The sequence below is a fragment of the Acanthisitta chloris genome, unplaced genomic scaffold (assembly GCF_000695815.1).
Source record: "Acanthisitta chloris isolate BGI_N310 unplaced genomic scaffold, ASM69581v1 scaffold3271, whole genome shotgun sequence".
NCBI classification, from domain to species: Eukaryota; Metazoa; Chordata; class Aves; order Passeriformes; family Acanthisittidae; genus Acanthisitta; species Acanthisitta chloris.
Genome location: NW_008654190.1, coordinates 115,166 through 138,141, shown reverse-complemented (window position 1 = coordinate 138,141; position 22,976 = coordinate 115,166). Strand labels below are relative to the sequence as shown.

Sequence of the window (22,976 nt, the reverse complement as noted above, 5' to 3'; positions counted from 1 at the left end):
GAATATCATCAGTCGTGCAAGGGGATAATGGGTTTTACTGGTGAAGATATCCACAACTGTTCAATTTTTTTGTACTATGAGCTAACCAGTGCTCTGCATGGAAAAAAAGGTGTGATGGAGAGTGGTGTATGGGCCACTATCACCCACAAACACAGCACTGGTGTCTGAAATGCCTAGTCTAAAGTGCTCAGTCCCTGAAGATTTCACCATCAGGGAGGTAACCATGAAAAGTACTAAATTATAAAGTACTACTGAGGGTTGCCCAGTAACTGAGAGTGCAATAGTCTAATGCTTTTTCTGTGAGCTTGTACTTGGGTAAATATTTAGGCTTTTAAAGCTTTAAATGACAGGAGACATTGCATAGGGACACTCTGTGCAAAGCCCTGGACTATGTTTACTCACAGATGGTCTATTATAGGGTCCTGTAAAGGCTTTTCAGTCCGTGCAGTCCTTCTGCAGATTGCAAACAAGGGTGGTCTTCAGGTTGAGCAGTGAGCCAGTCTCTCATCTTTCCTAGGACCACATTTACAAAGACCAGCTTCCAAAAAGCCCTGGTCAACCACAGCTCTTGGTCAAGAGGTGCAAGACAGCAATACCTCAAACAGGCCTGGATTGCCCTACTTCACTGCAGCCAGAGGGCTTTGGTCACGCTTTGGTTTTGTTTTGTAAGGCACAAATTAGATTTTTACTGAAACCAAGCTGGCAAGGCTCCAAACCAGGAGGGAAAAAAAAGAAAGGAAATATTGCCTAGCAATGAGAAACACCCAGAGGCCGAGGTAAGAGCACTTACTGCAAATAAGTGGGTATTAGTGCCTTTTGTTGACAGAGGCAGCACTAAGTGGGCATCCTGTCTGGCTGCAGCAGCCTCTGATTGCCCAGCAAGCAGCAATCTAAAATAAATATTTCCATCTCCTAGGCATGAAGATTTCCCTCTGGGCTCTCTTGCAGCAGCTCTCTCCCTGAGCTGCCTTGAAGCACTGCACAGAAACTGCAGCTCAGGCATGACCGAAGGGATGAGCTGAGCACCCCACTGTGGTCTTTCTCATGTCAGTGCTACCAGTCATCTTTAGCAGTAGTGCTGCTAGCGAGCATTGGGATAAAGTGGCCAGTTTTTGTCCCCAGGAGATTTACCAGGAGATGTGTTGTGCATAATGGTAACAAGAAATTTAGATGGGCGACACATAGGAGAAAGGACAAGTTGTGGACACCACAACTGCCACTCACTCCCAGAAACCATGAGGTTCCTCTGTGGTATGGGGCTGCTTGTTTCCATATATCTGTCTGCCAGACTGCAAATTGGTTCAGTACTCACCTCCCTTTACAGGATGATTGCTGACCTCACTGGGCTTTGAATCAAAGAGCAAAAGAGATTTGCAGGACATTGTGCTATCCTTCACCGAAAGCCGGAGTAAAAGAATGAGATTAAATAACGAGATGATTTATTTCTTTGTGGTGGAAATCTTACAGCACCCTTTATTTCTTTTAATCTAAAAATACAGATGATGGGAATAAACAAACAAACAACTGACAAGAAATATTACCCCATCTTAACTTTTGATTACTGGAAGAAAACTCGGTTTCATCATAAGAATGTTCTGGTCTCCTGAAGTGTGAAGAGTTTCGCTGGCTTTGTAAATACACTCAGCAAATGTGGCAATAATCATTGCACTGTTGTAAGAGAAGGGCAACTCAGCATTGCTGAAGCCCTTTGAGCCATGTTGGTGATGTTGAGCAGATGTGCTAAAATACGTATTTTTTTCTATGTGAAGGATGAGAGGGGTATTCCACCTTAAAATTTTGCATTTCAAGAGGATATCAAAGAGGTATCCAGATATCAAACAGCTTTCACTTTTCTACACAAAGGAGTAGGGAATTGCAGAACAAAGAGAGATTTATATATGCAATAAGGTTGACTTAAATTAGCATCATTTTTTAAATCCACATTTTTTCCCAAATCCAGACATTGCTTCTGCGGCTTGTCCAGTTGCTTTTTCTACTCCATCCTGTGCCATCTTGGAAGCCTTGTCAATAGCTGAAAGAGAGAGAAAGAGATAAGCAGAAAGCTGGACAAATGCAACATGGTTTAATATTTATGATGGAAGACAGGTGTGAAAATGGTTAGACTACAAAAATTTAGTGATCTATCTTTAAAAAAGATTTTGACAATTTTGCTGCCATCCCATCTAATGTCAGCAGGTGCCCAAGCTGCCCTTCTTGTCCCATCCATGGAGTTGTAGAGAGTGCCAGCTCTGAGGAGGTACTGCCAATGCATTTTGGCTTTCATGCAACATTTTAAACGCCTTAATTGCTAATTCTTCCTTCCTTCTTATAAAATTATTAAATTGTTAAAAAATGTATTGAGCTTGGTTTTTAGTTTAAGTTGTTCCCAATTTCCAGGAGCAGGATGCCAACACTTCCTTGATGACACCTTTCCAGCTGTGGGAACAGTAGTGTTTGACCCCAGTGCTGCCTCAGCAGGTCCTGGGATCCCATGTAGGCCTGGACCTGCACAGACCCCTGCCCTCAGGGCTGGCATGAGGGACAGCAAGGTGTAACACAGGGTTACTTAATTGTCAGCAAAGTTTTGTCCATATTGCTCCCACGAATTTTATGAAAATGAAGCCATCATCTGAATGCCATGCATGAGACTCAGTGGCAAGGGAGGGTCAGCTCCTGTCTGATGGTACATGAGCTACTAAGCAACACATCCCAAAATCCTTTCCCATAAGATTTATAAAAGGCCAAAAGTGGTCACTGAAACCAAGGACTTTAAGGCTGAGTACACCTATGAGACAGAGTGGAATGAGTACTGCCTGCTGCTGCCTTGTGTTGAGCTGCTCCATCACTTCTGGATTTGAACATCATTGCTCCTACCTTTCTGGCTTGCATCTGTAATCTGGTTGACTGCATCCTGCGTGGCCTGCCCCAACGCGCTTCCTGTAATCAAGGAAAAAAATAAATAATTTCCCAGTGTCCCATTTTTGTGCCCTTCACTTGTGGGCACCCCGGGAACTATGTGTTGCCAGAGCAGCTTGCTATGAGATTAGAGTTCACCTAGCTCCTATGGTCAGCTGAGCAAATCAATGCAGATAAACTGGAGATAAAGAAGCAAAGATTAGCACTGAGTTGGAATGATGACATTTGGCTGCAAGCTGCTTATTTTGCATTACACCTGCTTTTATTGATTTTTCTAGCTTATTATGCTTGGGGAAGGTTGGCCATCTAGCACACATTTTCTCTGTGGGGCATTTGGGAGTAGGGCCTATTCCAAAATGGAAGAAAATGCACTAAACAGAACAGAACAGGAGAAGGGAGATTTTTACAAATTAAAAGAATTGGAGCAGAATTTAGAAACATAACAGATCAACTCCAGAATATAAAGCATTAAAAAAGAGAGGTGCTCTGTAATTGTAATCTGGTTGTTTATGAAAGAGTGAAGGACACCTATCACTTTTGCTAGAAATGCCCCCTCAATGGTATGAATGTATTCAGGATGCAGCAAGGACTATTCTGTTTGTCAGAAAGGTGTATTGTCATGTTCACAGATGTACTACACATTTTTCCCCAGACATGTGGAAACTTACTGTAACTTTAAAAAAATCACCGAGATTATTTCAGCTATATAACAAAGGGTTTGCAGGATCAGAATCCAGGGCTATAGCTGACAAAATCACATGCTACTAGGAATGAGCTGCACACAAACACTGTAGGGAACATACTATCAAATTCTGAAATAAGAAATAACATACCACAATTTCTCATTTAAAAGAAAAGTTATTACCCTTAGCATTGAAAATTTGGTTTCCAATGCACAGCATCAATGATAACAGTGCTTGGCCCTACAACCCAGGCATAGCTATGACAGAAATGTTCATTCAGGGCTTTTTAAACTCTGGTGAGCACTGCTGGAGAAGAACACAACAGAAACTTACTTGTGTAGGTATTACAAACCATCTATTGCAATCAATGTCACTATTACCAAAAGGCATTGATAGGCCAAGTAGCAAACATTAATCAAAGGTTATCTCCAACTTATGAAAAACCACTGCAGAACATGAAAAGACCACTCTGAACAATGCAAATGCTAAATACAGAAGGTTGTTTTCACCAAAAAAAAAGGCTTCACCACTCCATAAACACTAAGTTTAACGTTTTGGGAGTGATAAATACTGGACCATGCTCAGCAGCCGCAGTGGGGTTGGAGGGTGGGCAGGTGGAGGCAGCTGCCTGTGCCCATCTGAGAGCCATGGTCAGCCTGGGGTCTTCTGCAGGTGACTGCCAAAACTTGGCCACCGGGAAGCGAAGCAAAAAGGAGAAGCTGTGTCGTGCTAGCGCTGATGCAGCTAGTAGTACAATTTCAGATTGTGCTTTTTCTGAGCGAAAGCAGCAGCTGAGCCCCCTTCCAAATATACAACAATATTTAATCTTTCTTACCAGCATCTTTTGCTGTACCTTCAGCCTGTTCCTTCAATCCCTGGAAGCTTTTACCCGACATCGTGGCTTCCGACACCTGTTAACAGTCCTCTGCTTCGACAAAATTAAGAACCCAGTGATGTATAGCGCACTATGCCTTGCTGTCCTGACTTGTCCTGGTTTTATATATCTGCCAGGAGACCTGCTGATTCTTTTGGGGGTGATTGGTGCAATGGGTGGAGTTTGAATGCCAGGAATGAAAGCTGAAAATAGAGAAAAGTTGTTTATTTACCTTCCTCAATGAGAGGGTGTGCCTGGATAGAGATTTCTGCTTCATCACACTGTCTTTGTTTGTTAATTTGTGGGGTTTGGTTTTTTTTAAATCAAAACTGCAAAAAAACCTGTTCCACCACCATAGACAGAGAAAAGTCACTGAACTGAGCCTTATAAATGGTGATGGAAAACTACTGGCATGGCAGTGCCTGGGCATGGCCAACTCTCGTCCCTGCCGGGCCGGCTTTCTTCTCCTTCCTGCAGCCCCTGAGCAGAACCTCATGAGAAAAGAAACCAGCAGAAACTTGTTTCAGTGTCTAGAAGCTTGAATCACAATACCCTTTTCTTGTCAGGCTGGATATTTATTGTTAGATGGTGGGAGTTGTCATTTATGTGTATTTTTATAAGAAACTGCTAATCTGGTCATCTTTCTGGTTGCCTGCTCAAGGTGGATCGCAAATCCCATCGTGACTGAAGGCCTTGCCTGGGTGAGGCAGGTAACCAGTGCCAGTGCTAGCAGTTCTCAGGGGGAGGAGAAAAAAAGAAGCCAAATCAGCAAAACCACTGTTTCCTAATGTGGCTTTGTGGTATGTTTTTTGTTAGTAGAGAAATTATGTGCAAAATCAGTGCCTTTCCTAGCATCAACATATTAATAAGAGTTTCTGGCTTTAATCTCTGGCATTTCCGAGGTTTCCACTAGTCTTTGGAGTTTATATTTTCTGCCACCAATCCCCAGCACAAAGGAACTTTGTACAAGTAAACTCTTGGCAGACTCAGGAGCCAAATGGCTTGTGGGGTTTGGGTTCCTCATTGCCATTTTCCGGTGTACAAAGTGTCTCAGTTCAGATGGTCACACTCATACCCATATTCATCTTCCTGAGAAAGGCTTTGTGTTGGGAAATAGGCACAAGAACAAGATGCCATGGATAAACTAGGGTGGGCACTGACAGTTCTCGTAAGTTTAGTACTTCATTAGTACCCAAGTGAGGAAGAGTCACAGAAAATAAGGTTCTATGCATTCCTCAGCCACTCCTATTCTGCCTGTCATTCCAAAGACATCTTTCCAACTTTTGCACCACTCATTTGTTACTTCACACAACAATCCTTTTTCCCCCTTGATGGGTAAATTAGAATCTTAATTATATATTCACATCAGGCATCTTTACTCAATTCCTTGCTGATTTCTTTTTTTGGAATGATTTTCTTACTTGGATTTGTAAAAACTCAGATAAAAAGACACCTAGTATTGTGGGGCTCTGGCATTTGTTCATACAAAACCCCGAGCATAGACCTACTTATCTTTCTTGCCCAAACCAGAGAACACAGCCACAACACAAAGCCATACCAAATGGGTGGATTTCAGCTGTTCTCAGTCCCCTTAGCCAGGTCACTGCTGTCTCAAGTAACTCTGTGCAGGGTGATAGTGAAAGGAAGGAAGAGGCTCTCCAGCACCCTTCAGGCAGCTTGTCATAACTCAAGAGATGACATGCCCAGGCTCCAGCAGCAAATATTTTCCAGCTGCCCTCCCTGATCTTTTCTGCTGATGGACTTTCAGCACAAGAGCCCCAGAGATGCTGGCTGGGGTAGTTTGCATGAAGAGACGAACAAGAGTTTGGGAGAACATTTAGAACTGATGAATTCTTACACCAAGCATTAAACATGCACCGCATTCTAGCAAAAAATTCCTAAGCAGTTCAGGTAAATATTGCTCTTTAAATCTGCTCTGACAGCTATCTAGATTTCTCCAACTCCAACTATTATTCTTCCAAGTGGAAATCTTTGTTCAGCATTTCAGGCTCGATATGGGTGTCTGATGTGTGTTGCTGCTTGCTTTACTTCCTGCCCAAAACATTAAGCAGTGTGAATTCCTGAGTAAAACCTATGCTGCTGACAGGATAGCAGCATGACTCCTCATCTAATGTAATCTTATCCTTAGCATTAATATCATTATCCTGATTCCAAACAGAAAAAAAAGAAAACAAATTATCCTTGCCTGGCAAATTGACATGGCATCATCACTATAATGCAGCCCAGAGCAGAGGGAAGAGGGACCTTGGGTATAATATGTATCTAGCCCATATGACAGGACAAACAGTCTGTGCACAGAGTTAAAAAGCCATATTAGAAAATTAACAGAATATATTGCATCACGTTTATTCACTGTGTGAGTTAACATTACTTTTTTTAAGCTAATACGAGGCCCTTTAAACTGATATTAGATATAGATTAGAGTGTTCAGATATAAACAGGCTGATTGACCTGAGGTAAAATGAGGCTTTTAATTTCATCTGTTTGGAAATTTGCAGCAATTTATCCGTGAGTTTTCCTTTTGTTCTGTTATGAATATTGAAACTACTAATCTAGATCAGACCTATCCCTGGATTTTGTAGAAAACTATTTCTCCAAACAATTTAACCTTCTCCTGTCCTCTAAAGAGAATACTATCCCAAGTGGAACTGTTGAAAGCTTTTCCTGAGTAAGGAAGTAGAAATAGTAACTTATTTCTAATTATGTATTAATGAACTAAGTCAACTAACCATATGGCTTTAAATTCATTCCTGTCCTGGTCAAGGTATAGGTATCTGACTCACATTTCACTGCATACATCTCCTTGGAGCAGGTGTTTGTGATGGGCTCCCATGAGTCTCTTGCAAGAGTCATGAGGAAGTGTTTGAGCTCATTGATGAGCCACATGCCCCACCTGGGCACCAGCCTTTCCTGTGACTTCACCACACCTGCCACTGCCCAGCACAGCCCTGTGTGGCTATGTTTACAAGAATGCCAGTTTTCAAATGTGCAGTCTTCTGAAATGCACCTCCACAGTCTGTTGCCTGTGATTTTGTGTTTGAGGGAAAAAAACACACAGTCTGTTGCCTGTGATTTTGTGTTGGAGGGAAAAACCCCAAAACTGACTCCTTAAGGGCTAGGAGTGCTCCATGATCCATAGCACTGGAAATAGTTGTAACTCCAGACATGCAGGCTAGATAGATGTGAGTTAAATTTATACACCACAGGAAAAATAGAAATTGTCCTGGTTTCCTTTCACATCACTTCTATGGCATTTTTGAGCACTCTCTCGTATCACTGCCATGAACCCTGCTCTTTCATTACCTGATGAAGGTGAGAAGTACTTGATCAGAGCTAATGTTTTACACATGAAAAAGGGGCAAAGGAGGTTACTTAAATGAGAAGCATTGAAATTTATTTGGGTTTGCTGAAGTTTTCATTTTATCAGGGTTGGGATTTATAGATAGGTTATGGTTTCCATCAGCAAGGCAAATGCAATGGTGTGTCAGGGCTGAAAAGTTTTACACAGATCACTCCAGAAGTTAACAAGGTGTGTGGTGTTCAACATCCACAGCTGCTAAAATAGACTGATATCAATGTAGAAGGGACGTGGTTATTTCATGAAACAGATTTGTTTTAAGAGCTAGAACGGTTTGCTTATAAAAATATATAATTATTGTAAATCATATGTTAGTCATTTAAAGGATCAAACTGAAGTTGTTCTAAGTAAGTTAATTAGACCTTCAGTTCAAATACTGATATACAGTTCTGGGCAAAAAGTAGGTCTGACTACTTCCATTACACAGGTAGTAACATCCTCCAGGAATCATCAGTCAGCTCATCTTCAAAGCACAGGATCAACATACAGAGTTCTTTATCTTCTGGTTTCTGCATCTTGAGGCAGCATCTGGGAGAAGTGTCCAGTTTCTACCTTCTTCTGGAGCACCTCAAACTATGCTTAAATACTGGGACTGCTCTGGAGTTTCATGATCTGCTGCAGCTTCAGGACTAGGAAAGACAAAAAAAAATTGTCTGGTCTTTAACTCAGAAGGGGTAAGAAGGTGGGAAAGGCTTGACTACCAGCTTAAGATCTGGCATGGGAAGGAGCACTGTGGCTCTGCCCTCCTGCAGCACACTCAGCCTGGGCTCATGGGAGAGGAAATTTGGAGAAGCTGAGCTGCCAAGCTTGCCTGCCTCCCGTGCTGGGATCCATGCAAAAAAAAAAGGCAGTGCCAAAGCTTGATAGAGAAACTGTGCTGCTGCAAAGTCATGTGTGCAGGGGTTTGCCTGTTGTTCAGAGAGCTCAGTTTTAATCTGAGCTTTTCTGGATTGACAGGCTGTCTTCTTGTGATTTGGTAGGGTTTCGATGCATTTACGAAACAGTTAAGCTAGGTTTCAATACATAAAAAAGTATCAAAGAGGTGAGTGATTGTATATATTTTATAGGGAACAGTATTAAAAAACAACCCTTCAGTTGTTAATCAGGTGCTCTTTGAGGTCAGTTTTAGGACCTACATTATGCAGACACAAAAATAGAACTTTCAGAAGAAGTGGAATTTTAAGTGTGTTATTACCTGATTTGCATTTAAACTAGTGGAATACATTTTGGGATATTCTGTCCAGAACCACTGCTTTCTTTTCTGCATCCCTGAGAGACATCTTTGAAAAATCAGGCCCTGCATGCCCTTCAGCTCTTAGCTAAAACATAATTGGAGGGGAAGCTCTCAAAGGCTATGAACTGTATCAGAACAAATCACTTAATAAAGCTTAACTGCAGTTAAGTAAGTTTTGTTGTTACAAGGGGAAAAAAAGTGTTTTTCAGCACTTTGTTGGTCACTTGCATAGTGCAGTTGATGCAACACTTGGCAGCAGCTGCTCCTGGCTTGCTGGGTCACCACACAGGTGGGAGCATGAGCTCCCAGAGTCATGTCACTGGGACAGACCATGGCCCTGCTGCGACCGACACCGCGCGCTGCCTCATCACCGTGAGATTAAATTAACAACTTGGTTGCGAGTGGTATCACGTATACAAAGCCCACTTAAATAATTCACAGGGTGAGATGAGTAAAAGAGACTCTTGATCATCCAGACCATGACTTGTGAGAAAAAAATAATTTTTTTTTAGTGTTTACCTCCTCGGCTTTTACCTAGTGCGAGTGGATTCCCAGCACTTCCCTAGAAAAAGCAGCTTCTCCTGGGGGATGTTTTCTGGTACATCTCCTCCATCCTTTCACTTTTCACTTTCCTTCCATCTCCTCTTGTTACACATGTCTGAATACTCATTAAAAGCACAGCCTTCTTTTCCATGCAGTGAACCAAACAGACATGCAACAAAGTGTAGTTGAATAATTAGTAGATAATATTTTGTCTCTTTGGTGACAGACCCTTCTACTTCAGAAGAAAATAGTATTCACCTTTCTTTCCTCTGACAAAGGCAGCTCAGACAGGCACTTCTGCTCCCCCTGGCTAGGTGACATCCAGTCTGAGGAAGGGACAGGGAGGAAACAGAGGCTCACTGAGCCATTGCATGGGCACAGCACTACCCTGTTCCCACTCACTGTCGCAGGGCACTCACGTGGGAGGAAACTGCATGTCCTGGGCTCTGTCTTCAAGGCTTGTGATTGTCTGTGCAAGATGCATAAACACTCCTCTGGGCTCTGACTGCAATGGGACTAGACCAGCCACTACCTGCCCCTGCCTCCCACATGTGCTGTCCCTAGCAAAGGCACTCACCTCCTGTTTTGTACCCCTATGAAACAAAGCTTTGGAGCAGAGGAATTTTCCCCTGCCTCTCTCTAGTGAGCACGAATAGACTCCAGTCTCCTGCTGCTAGGCATGAGTATCTCTATGCTCTCTTACCTTGGCCTCAATTTTAGTTACTCTGGTTAATTGGCAGATGTTTTGCAGGACATCAGAAAAGAGTATGCACATGTTGGATATAACTTCCTTTGAGGAGCCTTGTTACCTCTGCTAGTGTTCTTTTGTTCCCTTTCTGTGTTGAGATCAAACATGCACTTGAATGGAAATCCTGTAGTCTCTGCAAGGCAAAGCTTTACATGTGTTGTTAATGCACGAGAGAGGCTGCTAGCACCCCTGCTAGATCCTTCTGTCACAACAATCTCTCCTATAATATCTTCTGTAGTCATCATCGTTATGCAGCTTAATGAAGATTAATGGTCTGATTTTGAAGCAGTTTACATCTCTACAGTTTACTGGCTTTTTCCTGGATTCGTGGGTGCTCTGCCTGTAGGTAGGTAGATGAACACACTCTTAGACCCAGACCTACTGACATGCTTTAAGCTTATCCTTATTGTTTACAGCAGTGAGATTTGTAACAACATTTTTCCATTCTCTATGTATGTGAATATAGATGGTGTCTGCTACTCTCACTCAGCAGCTTATCTGCAGCCTGACCAACTGCTGTAACTGATACCAGCCCCATGTTCATGGTGCACCTGCAAATTCTCCTTTGGCACCTGCTGTCAGGGTCATGCATTTCACAGCAATCCTGCCTGCCCTTGGCAGCAGAGTAATGCAGTTCTGATCTACCAGGTCACCCAGATCCCATCATATTTCTTTTATTAGCTTCTAGCTGCTTGTTACACCCAGATGTCAGCATAAAGTTTTCAATCTCTGGTGTAAGCAGGATAAACAGCAAAGAACAAACGCTAACTGAGCTCAACATCACTTTCAGGTTGAAAGTGTCCAATATCCAATCACACTCTTTTAAATATGGCAAGTATCTAAAAAGTGAAATATTTGTTTCTCAGACCTGAGAGAGAGAAAGCTTGCCTACCTCTGCTACTGACTTCAGAAATACAGTTTTTCATGATTCTCCATCTTTTAAAACACAATTTAAGGCACTTAGAGTTTTAAGATCCTTATATTTTAATACTGCACTTTTACAAGAAGAGTGCATCAGTTTGGAAGGATCCACATCTAAAATGTGCAAATAAGACTGACAAGACAAAAAGCTTGTTCAAACACATTTTTATTAGTTTTAAAAAAAATATTTCCACAATACCTAGAGATCCCAAGTGCTAGTACAGGTGGACATGAGAGACAGAGCAGTGAGTCCAACCAAAATATGCAAAGCAAGCAGGTTGGGAAGCCAGGAGGGAGGTGGGGAAGGACACACACCCTGGTACACACCTGTGCTTTACTTACAATCAGAGGAGTCTGGGTTACATATATTGTAAGTTTATGATGCAAGTGAAAGACTACAGAGCTGAATGTAGTTAGTCTATGGACAGCGAGATTTTCCTGTTGTTGTGTCAGCTAATATTTCCATGTATGCTCTTGGAATGGTTTGTTTTGAGCTAGAAGTCCCTAACTTGATGAATTGCCTTCAGTTTCACCCTGAGGAGAAGACAGATAGGAAAACAGTTAAATATTTCCAGTGGAAAAGATATACAAATAAAATTAAGACAAAAATCAATGCTGATAGTCACCACAAAAAAAAACCCCCATGAACAGCTACAAAACAATGAGGACTATATGTGGTGCAGAAAATAAATGACTTCTCCATTCATTCTGGAAACCAGACACATTCTGCTGTAACGAGGTGTGAATTCACACGTGGTGGAAGTCAAGCTAACATGGGGCTGTGCTGTCACTGGCAGGAGTGTCCTGCTTTCTGCTGTCAGCTCTGCTTCCCACCCCAACCTGCAGCCTGGTGCAGCCACAGGGTCATTTGGATTAGCAAGGCTCATTCCTGTGATGTAGAGGGTCATGGCTGGCAGAGGGTGGTAGGTACAAACTGAGACTTTTAGGAGCTTCAGGCACCATGGAAAGAGCCTGAGCTTCAGAAAAACTGAAAACTCTGGGGTTTGGGCATATGCAGTACTGTGTGTCTTGAGGAGCAGCCAAGGGCCTTAGGACTGAAATTGTAAATGAAATACCACACGAGAAGCATTTGCCCTTTTAGAGCATCCATATTGGACACTGAGTCATCTTTGCTCAAGAGCTGAAATTGACCCAAAGACTGACATTTGACCCAGGGTTTCAAAAGGACATTGCAGGTAGAACAGATCAAAAACTAAAAGAACTAATTTAAATATGAAAAAATCTATAGGAAAGCTAACTTTTTATCTAAAGCCCTTCTAAAGCATGGCTGCAGCCAGGAAAAAGCTGTTCCATGTGATAAAACCACAGGAAAGCATTAACTTTTATACGCACATTTACACCCCAAAATCTATGCAGATCAGGCAGTAGTTTACAATCTGCCCATCTATCACTCATGGCAAATTCTTGGTCCCCAAAAAGTAAGTGGAAAAAGTGAGACATGATGAGCTCCATTTTTGGTCAAAACTTGGGAAAGGTGGAATACTGATGGGCTCCTCTTGTGGCAGATCTATAACCACAGGAATCAGAGGGGAGATTCCACTGGTGGGGGGGGAAGCCAGTAACTCAGGAAAAGCCCAGATGTGGTACAGAGATCCTGTGCACCACAGGGAAATCAGGGCTGTGGCATCACCTTACCTCTCCACCACCGCCTGTGCTTGCTGCCCCCTCTCCTGCCACCCTGGGCTGCTCGGGTGGCTCCAGTCCAGCCAGGTCCTCCTGCCAAGTCAAAAGTGAGATGTTTGTCCTTGCCACCACAAGCAGAATTATCACCCCAATCTTAGACTATTTGAGCAGACCGTGTGACACTGATATCAAGCATTACACACGCAAATAAATCCCAGCTTTAATAGATGGCAAATATTGCTTGAGATCCAAATTTTGTGCAGCTTGTTAGAGCAGGTATCTATGAAAAATCAATTCAATTTCTTACAACCTGGTTTAGGGTCTTTGTCACACAGAAAATGAGTTCTTTTTCTGAAGTTTTATTTTCTGTCACTGAGACCAGAGTTTTGACTCCTTCAGTGTGCAGAAATTTGAGTGGAACAAATGAATTTAACTGGAGTAAGACAGATCATGCCCAGCCTTTCCCCACATTATCTTACATACCCTAAGCACTCATTGCATAGAGTAGTACATTTCAGAGATAGCAGTGCTGTGGTGGTGTTAATGTCCTGCTTTGGAAAAAATGTCATTAGCAAAGGATAAGCTTTTCTTTGTGTTTGAGTCCAAGCATTTTCATAAGCACTTGGGGCTCCTTTAGCTACTTGCCTGCATCTTTCAGCTACCTTCCTATCCAAAGAAGAGGAGAAAAAGTTGTATTACCAGGCAATCACTTTAAACATAATTTGGCCACATGGTAGAAGATATGACAAAATCCTGACCACACTGAATGTGCACAGGGGGTGGATGGAAAGCAGAAGCTCACCTGTGTGGAATCAGCCAGTGAAAGCAGAAATAGCAGAAATAGCAGGACCTCTATAGGCTGGCCCCAAATCATGGGGAAACTCAGCTAAAATGACAAACTTCTCTGTTCCCTTTAAGTACACATGCCCAACAGTTTCCCTGAAGTTTTACTCCCTTTTCCCACATGAGGTCATGGCCACCATACAGGGAACTGGAGACACATATATTGCATAAAGGGAAAATCAATTTTGCATGGAAGGCAGAAGATATAGTTTGAATTTCAACATTTTGGAAACACGAGGGCACTACTTTCCCTGGTGCTGCTGTGGATGCAGTGCAAATCAAATCTCTTAGCCAAACTCTGTACTTGCCAAACTTACTGTACCAAACCTTGCCAAACCTACTGTAAGTAGAACTTTATGTTCCATGTGTTTGGGGGACTCCAGTCTTTAATTTTCACACATGTCCTTATCTTCCTGTCCAGACATGTTTGGGGGACTCCAGTCTTTAATTTTTACACGTCCTTATCTTCCTGTCCAGACTCAATGGTGCTCATCAGCAGGAGAACACCCCTGCTACTTTTGGGACAGAATTAGGGAAGAAGAGGTGATGTGAAATAAAAAGAAAAAATTAGATGGAGTTACATAGACATAAGATAAATCCCATGAAAATTTAAGCTGGAAATTTGACTTCAGAGCCGTTTGTGTCAGGAAGGGGAGCTGGGAGATGGAAGCACTGAAACCTATTTGTCCTACCATGGGCTTCCTGCTCTCCACGCAAGCTACCATAAGATCAATCCACCAAAGGCAGAAAATAGCCAAAATACAAGCTGCAGTCCAGTATTGATGTCTGTCACAGCTGCTGGCATTTCCTTCATCTCCCTGCTGAGAGTTGATTAGTTTGTTTGTGGAGAGCACCATGCACTGGTGGTGTCTCCAGGTGAAAAGCACAGTGTGATTACTTTTTCTAAGGAACGTGCCCTTAATTTGCATCACATTGTTGGCTGAAATGATTCTTGCTAGTACCAGCCTAAGCTCTGTTAAGTAAGCCCAGGTAACCTGAGGACATCAAATTGTGCACATCATGAAAGAGAGTTTCTCCCAGCACAGCAGGGACCTGTGGCTGCTGGGGGGGACATCACCACTCTGATGGAGCCACTCAGCCACAGCCTTTCTGAAACAAGTCAGCTGTCCTGTCAGCAAACAGCTCACTACTCTGAATTTATGAAGGCTCACGTGGCCTCAGGATCCAGTCTGTGGATTTAAAAAACACTTCACAAGCATCTAGGGCCATATAAAAAGGACCACACTTTATAACTCAACAGCGAACAATAGGCCAAAGCAGATAAATGAGCTTAAATTTAATTTTGAAGCCTTACAAGCAGTTTTTTGACTGTTAGTTGGAAAGAAAAGAAACCTGCAATGCCAGCCAATGACAATAGCTGCAACAGCAGGTGCTTCGTAGGGGTTTTGCAGGTGGAGTTACCAGCAGCTGTGTGAAATCATGATGGTCAATCAAAGGTGACTGTCTAAGGTACTGAGTTGTGCTGGGAAAACTGGGGGACCCCTCACAGGAACACAAGGACGAGTGCACTGCACTCCATCTTTCTACAGGGTATGAACACTTACTGTTCATGTGGGTAGGGAGCTTGGGTCTTGTAGATGTGCAAAGAGCCACAAAAAGGGATAACTTTCTCAGGACCACCCTCAGGACACTGAATCTGAGAGCAGTGGGTGGGCTGAAGAATCCCAGTTCAGCTATTGTGTGGCTTATTATATCCCTTAAATTGTGCTCTCTGCCAAGACTCTGCTCCAGAAGGATAGAAATGACTCATCCATCTATTTTTAGCAAGGGAAGCCACCGTGTTTCTGGAGACTGTTTCTAAACTTTGGTAGAGGAACCAGCACAATCGCAGGATGAAGAGGTGTCAGGCCACATTAGGGATGTCACCTCACAGCCTTTTTCTCACGCGCTTCCCACCCTGCCCAGATTAGTGAGCATTAGATGAGGAAGGGCTGCATTCTTCAGCTGGGTGTTAGCTGGCTGGGGATCTCAGTGACTCTCAGGAAAACAATATACAGAGGAGGACCATGTGATGTAAGGGTCTTCCCTTTGGATGAAGAGCCAGAAATTCCTGGGTACCAGCTCCAGCCATGACACTGACTCATGGCAGGATGCTGGGCAAGAAAGTAAGGGTGACACTCTAGTTTCCCTGGGGGACAGCAAGAATTTTGCCATTCCCTTCTGTGTTCACCTCCTCATTAAAAGGGATAAGATTTTCTAAGGCAAAGGCATGTTGAAACCATGAAATAATTAGTAACACTCCTCCTGTTCTTAAAGGGCAAGCAGATTATTCCCCCTCAGAAATGAAATATTGCCCTAGGAAAAGTATTTTAAATTTAAAAAAAATAGTTTGACATGGGCTGTTTTCTATTTTTGGGGGAGCCAGTTGAATCTTTTTTGCTAGTGAAGACAGAAAAATGAAGTACTTTAACATAATAGTAAAGTGAAACACAAGACCTTAGAATTCCTTACAGGAATACTATACAAGTTTGTAAATATTTTATGTGTATAAAATTATATTTGTATATAGGATGTATACACTACAGAAGATTTATACATATAGAATACAGTATTTCACTAGGATTATGAAACAGGTACCTGTTCAGCTATCACTAATGAAAAACTCAACAAATTAGGACCTGACATTTATAAAAATATTCCTGTGCAATGTTCTGAGATCTTAAATAGTCTGTACTATAGGCTTCTGGGTTCAGATATTTTAATATGTTTTTTAAAAACTGATTTCAAAGGCCCAGAAATGTTGAAAAAATTAATTACAGTTTGGTTCCTCAGATTTCTCATTTTCACAGGTTCTAGGAACTTCACTTTTCCAGCTCAGCAATTGAGTTGTATGTTTTACTGGCTGAGCACATACATGAAACTTATATTTTTATTTATATTATGTTATAGGCCAATGGGTTGTCTTTGCCATTCCCAAAAATTTGGACATAAACAACTTCATTAGGATTATCTTCCTTATATAACAGAGAAAGCAGTCCAAATATTGGATGTTGGACTATACTCATCAAAATCTCAACAAATTCAATGGCAAACAAGATTTCTTTATTGTTATTGTCATTGTTTAAAGGCCAAAAAGCCAGAGAGGCTCACTGGGAACCTAATCTGCTACAAATTTAACAGCCCTGAATGCGACATCAATTGCATAAGGCCGAGAGGTTCAGCCTCCTGTAGTGCTCTTGACCTTGGGCGTTGGAGCAAACACAATACTACTTGGCAGCATGGCCAAACCACTCCCTTGTAAACCCTCAGGCAGCCTGACAGGTCCTATGGACGAGCTGTCCTGTACAGGTTTCAGGCTGAATGTGCTCAGAGTGATGCTAGCTGCTCTGACTAAGAGGTCAACCCATGATTAAAGTGAGTGGACCCACCAACAGGACAGACAGAAGGGCAGGCAGGATTCCTGTCTTACCCTACAAATCCAGGTGGGCTCTTGGGGTAGCTTTGTTTTCATCCAGCTCACAGCCAGACACTCTCAGTTTCATGGGACTGTTTATACAAATAATACATATTTAACAGTGTATCCTACAGGATTGCTGGGGCCTCCCTTGAGGCATGAACACACAGTCTTGTACACTTTAAGTTCACCAGTGCCACTAACTCAGCTATTTTGCATGGCAAAATGCATGCCTGGGTGCACTAATGAGACTGAGAGGGAAGCACAGAAAAAGAGCCTGTGGGCAGAGTACCCTGCTCCACACTGGTTTTGCAGTGTCCCCTGCTTCATGAGATGTGGAAGAATACCACCAGGATGCATCACTGCATCACTGAAGTACAGTGAAGCTTGAATACAAAGGGGAAGAGTTTCAGCTATTTGTTCTACTTAATTGTAAGGTAGTTTGGCTGTTGATTGCCCTGCTCCTCCTGCTTAGCAGCTCTGCCCTCCAGGGCTTCTTAGATGCCCTCAGTTGCTCCCTCCTAGTGGCACTTGCCCTGCCCAAAATAACCTAAAAAGGAAGGTCACTCAGTTTCTGTGTTTAATTCCTTCGGTGCGACTATCTTAGCACCAGTGGCAGGGTGTAAGTGAACATAATTAAGGCCATGAATGTCAGCCACTCACAATTGAAATGTTCAGTTGTTATGAAAGCCTTGAGCCACAGTGTGGGTGTGGAACACGTGCATGGAGAAACACTGTGATCCAACGAACGCACCCAGCGGTTGCACCTAGCTGACAACTGCTCAAATAATTAATGAAGTGAAAAAAAAAGATCAAACCCAATTCAAAGTGACAGAGCCATGAACTGACAACTAAATCGTATCAAACCTGACAGGACAAATAGATCTAAAGGGAAGAGGATGTAGGGAAGCATCAGCTACTGGGGGAATTGTTCCAAACCCTGAGGGACATTTTGTGAGGGTGTGTATGTACATGTGCTTGATCCCAAGCACATGGTGTCTGCATTGCAGCAAGCTCTGTGTTGCGTCATATAGACGAAGAATTAACCCTCTTCTAAGACAGGGATATATAGAGGGTGGTTATCTCACTAGAATCTCTTAATGTCCATCCCAGGCACTAGGATGGGTACAGAGCCACAGACAGAACACATTCCTGATGAGTTTCATTTCTTCGGGTATCAGAAAAATTGTGGAGGGTTCATGATCTCTTAACTTCCATAGTTTTTTGTTAATACTTAGAAACTCCTTCCAATCAGTCAGTACTTTCTTGCACTCAGTGAGCAGTGGCCAGGCCAGGGACAAAGCCCTATTAGGCAATGCCAATACTACTCAAGGTTGTTCTCATCTGGTGCTTGGCACCTCTCCATAGGCATAGAGTTACCAGCCCCGTTTCCTTCTGCATGGCTCTGAGTGCTCCCACCAAGGACAGCAAGGAGTAGCAGGCTGCCAACTGCCCCACGGGTGTCCACATTTCAGTGCCTGCCATGATCCAAAAAGGCCTGAATTCTTTCCCATGGTCAAAGTCACCATGCGATACATCCTCAGAGCTCAACCACCCCACAGCTGCCACCCTGAACAAAACTTAACCCAGAATCCTAAGAGTCCCCTACTCTTTGCTAGTATGTGCCTGCCACTGATCCCAGCTGTCAGATGCACAGATTAAATGTCAACGAGCTCTCCGTAATTGATATTAATACTAGGAATGCTCAGCTGGGGACGTGCCTCCTGGGCCACTTGACCCTCCAGACTCGAGTCACCCCACAACACAGATTCTTTGAACAACCCCTCTATAAAGTCAGCAGGGAATAACACTGGAGATAGTTGAAAACTGAAATAAGATGTCAGCAAATGTTCTGTGCAATTAGAAAGAAGGAGGATGGGATGAAGCACAAGCAAGTCTCAGGACTGGATGTAACAGCTCTCTCAAACTTCAGGGGCTGAAATGCTTGTGTATGATTCCTGGACTGCAAGATTATAACAGTAGGTATTTACTGTTTAAACATCTAATTGCTTTATCTTATCATTCTTCTCAGTGTATCTCCAGTGGGTCTTCCACATGCATTACAGTACCCAGTGCTGCTCTTGGCAGACACTGGCTGTATTTCCATTAGCAAATTGTGGAACACAATAGGAGCAGATCTGGAGAAAAACAGCCTGTGCTGAGAGCCCAGCATAACCCCTTATACTCCTTTCAGGGCCCTCCCTCTGAAGCAGCTTTGGCTCCATGGCAATTAACCATTAGCAGTTGGGATGCACTCGGTGTGCACACAGAACTCAATTTTCCATGTCTAGTTAGATCCAAAAGCTATCTAGATAGATGCTGAAGTATGGTGAGTGAGGATGAATAAAAGATTTGCACTACTAAGCTGAACTAAACCAGTAGAATAGATGACCCCTCTTTCACAGAAACAAAGTTTTTCATTAATTTCTTTCTCCTGTGACTTCTTTTATCTTGTTTTTCTCCTCCTGTTTTCATTCTGCTGCCCAATTCTGCTGTTTGGCATGACACTATGATGCTGTATCCAAAGCAGTTTCCTGGCTCCATTTAGTCTGCCCTTTGGCATGTGACACATCCTAATTTTTTATTTCTTGATCCGTCTCCATTTTAACTCTAAGCAGTCAGACATCGATGGGAGATGCTAGAATGGCAGTTCAGATGCTTGATGCTTTAATCCTCTGGAAAACTCACAGCTTTGTATATTGCCTGCAGTCTACATAACCCAGAAGCTACTAGGACCAAGGAATCACTGATTTTCTAAGGGATTACCTTCACAAAGATAGAAACAGATAACACTGAGTGGTTTGAGCTCTGAAATTATCTGTAAACTGTAGCCGCCAGCCTTTGGCAGAAGGCTGGGGGTGAGGAGAGGGGCTCTCCTTTAGGAGGAAAGGGGAAGAGGATTGCTGCTGCTCAGCCTTTGCCACAGGGGAGACAGTTCAATATCTGCAGGATGGATTCCTACCGTCAGCAAATTCCTGACTCTCCTGGGTCAATCACCCGCTCCCAGTCAGTCAAAAGGTAGGAGAGGGTAGTCTGGCCCCATGGAATTAGGAATCACTGTCTGCACTCCTGCAGCCTAATTGATGCCCCCTCTGGGAACAGAGATTAATCGTATCCCAAGGGCTTAGCAGAACTCCTGTATCTGCCTTTTTCACAAGCTTTCAGGAGGGCATTTTGCGTCACTCGTCGCTGCCGTTCTCCTCTTTTTGTTAGACTATTCTCTCAGGATTTATATGCTGTGTAGAAGTTTTGTTTCACATCACAATGTGTTTACGTGCAGATCAGGAAATTAATCAGCCGACTCTCTGAACAATTACAACAATTTTGGCCAGCCTGGCTTTGCTTTGATTCTCGGTTTGGGTCTGTTGTGACTCATCTAGCTCATGTGGCTATCAACACCATGGGTCACAGCTCTCTGAAGAGGGGAAAGAGCTGGTCTTTACCAAAGAGCTGCCAAATATTAGCCTCATGTGCTGTACAAATGGTCGCTGTTTGTTACCACCCGGTGAAAGCATCTTCTCTAATGATCAGCAGTGCCTTCATCCCAGGAACTGTTCCGCTCCTTCACATGCCCCTTAATCCCCCACTTGAAGCAGCTCAGTTTGTCAAATGAGGTTGGAGGACAAAAGATGCCTTGTCTGAATCTGGCTTAATCCGTGCACAGTTTGGGTCACACGGCCATTATCAATAAGTGCTTGGATGTTGTCAAAATCAGCACGAAGCAGAGCAGCAGGGTCAGGCTCTCTGCTGGAATCAGGCTGTGCCTGAATTACTGCTGCCCTCTGCTGCCTCCGGAGCTGCCAGGGCCAGGGCCAGGGCTGTGCACCCCACCAGCATGACAGAGGTGTGAGGGTAACTCCTGAGACCCCGTGCCCTCCCATCCTGCACATCCCAGAGCTCTGACTCTGCCCAGGTGCTTACTGCAGCTCAGCCATATTTCTGCTCAAGTCCCTAGGAAAAATGCTTTTCTACATTCATAGGTGGTCAAACACTGCCACATGTTGCCCAGGGATATTGTGGAGACTCCATCCGTGGAGATAATCAAAACCCAACCGGACACAGTCATCTCTCACTGACCTAATGGAGTGGTACTGGGTGATGTCAAGTGGTATTTGGATAAACTAAATAAGACTCTATTAGGCTTTGTATGATAAAATTGTTATACAGAAGCAGATACTGCTGAAAACCTTTCATTAAATAAGTAAAACCTTTCATTAAATAAGTAAAACCCATCAACAGTAAATGATTGCAGGTCTTCCAAGTGTAATCCAAAGGCAACTCTTTTTATCCTGCACATCACTGAAGAAACAAACAAACATACCTTTTTTACAACTCCTGTAGTGGCCACGATGGTCTCTGCTCCTTCTACAGTCTTGTTTGCCACTGTGTTCACGCTGGCTACTACAGCTTCTCCGACCACGTTGGCCTGCTCTTTGGTTTTCTCAGCAACTGAGGTTTCAACAAAAGCAGACAGACAGTGAGTTAGACTACCAAAAGGCTGCCCAATTCCCTGGGACAATAAAATAATTGCATTGAGGTAAAAGAAGAAATTGGCCCTGGCACAGTCCTTGTTTGAATTTTTTTACATGACATCATGTCTGAATTTAGATCATGTACAAGATGGATTTTGTCTGACTGAAAATGCTCCTCAGAGAGCAGCACTGCAGCCTGTCAGTCTTTGTGGGCAACTGGAGAATGAAACATTCACTGTCAGATACTAAGAGACAATAGTGTGGATAAGATATTTTGTGTTGCAGACTGTGCATGACCTCTTCCTGGGTACCTTCTGTTTGATTTAATACCTCTGCGTAGAAAAAAATAATTGTTATTAATTTCTCCAGGAAAAGGATCCATTCATCTTTCAAGGCAGTTCATATGGCTGCTCTGCCTTGGAGCTTGGGATACCCTAAAAGAAATTCTTTGGGTCCCTGACTGCAGCTGCCCCACAGGAGTCTCCCAAAGACCACAGTTTATGCCCAACAGATTCTGATGCAGGTAAATCCTCTCTGCATGCTGAGCAGCACACCTGACATTGTGAAATGTCTAAATTGCTGTGAATCATCCCAGTCTGCCAAGTAACCTTTGTTAGAATTTTCTAACCTGCTCTACTGATTAAATATTTTCTCCCATCCGTGTGCACTGCAAATGTCAGACCCTGAACCTCTGCTCCTGGCAAGCATCCTCCATTCATCAAATGGAAGGTCATGCAGACCAGTGGTGTCCCCTACAGACCTTCCATTTGGCCAGGGTGACAGCCTTACCAAGAGGTCTAGCAAATCATCACAGATTTCCACATCTCTCTCAGGGCTGTGCTCTTACCCGAGGTCACACTTTGCACTACGCCTTCCTTGGTTTTGGTGCCTGTGAAAAGAAACACAGTCCATTAGTGCTACCTGGCAAAGAACCTCCTGGACACAGGTGGGTTTCTGTTCTTACAAGATGCAATGGGAAGCCATGGTGTTTCTGGTACCTCCTGCTCAGACACAAGCCATTTGTAGAGCCAGAAAAAGGGACCAGCTTCCCTCCCCAATAAAGTCAATGAGTACCTTTGTGTTGGGAGTTGGAGAACTTCAACAGCAAATTCTCTGGAGATGCCTAGACCTGAAAAATCTTGATTATACCATGCTGGAGTATGAAAAATTGTCCCTGAAATATTTTCAAAATGAAAAGAACAGTCATGTGGAGGTAAATAAATGTTAATCCAATAGTAAAAACGAATGTATATTAAGTCACCTACTAAAATGTCACCAACTGCAGTCTTGCAAGACAAGGAGTC

At 43.1% G+C, this 22,976-nt stretch overlaps 2 protein-coding genes across 2 annotated transcripts in view; both read right to left on the bottom strand.

Moving 5' to 3' along the window:
* Window positions 1-1,925: 1,925 nt before the first annotated feature.
* Window positions 1,926-4,495, bottom strand: ADIRF (adipogenesis regulatory factor). The gene is made up of 3 exons (XM_009083381.1): window positions 4,435-4,495; window positions 2,875-2,937; window positions 1,926-2,032 (listed from the first exon to the last, which is right to left on the bottom strand). Exons 1-3 carry the CDS (start codon window positions 4,493-4,495, stop codon window positions 1,926-1,928), a joined length of 231 nt encoding a protein of 76 aa, XP_009081629.1.
* A 7,022-nt stretch (window positions 4,496-11,517) lies between these two features.
* Window positions 11,518-22,976, bottom strand: part of SNCG (synuclein, gamma (breast cancer-specific protein 1)) — a 16,494-nt gene continuing 5,035 nt past the window's right edge. The window contains exons 2-5 of the mRNA XM_009083380.1: window positions 22,520-22,561; window positions 21,522-21,649; window positions 12,955-13,035; window positions 11,518-11,832 (exon numbers count right to left, since the gene is read on the bottom strand). Of these exons, the coding sequence (XP_009081628.1) occupies window positions 11,803-11,832; window positions 12,955-13,035; window positions 21,522-21,649; window positions 22,520-22,561 (281 nt within the window). The 3' untranslated portion in view covers window positions 11,518-11,802. The remainder of the gene's footprint in view (window positions 11,833-12,954; window positions 13,036-21,521; window positions 21,650-22,519; window positions 22,562-22,976) is intronic.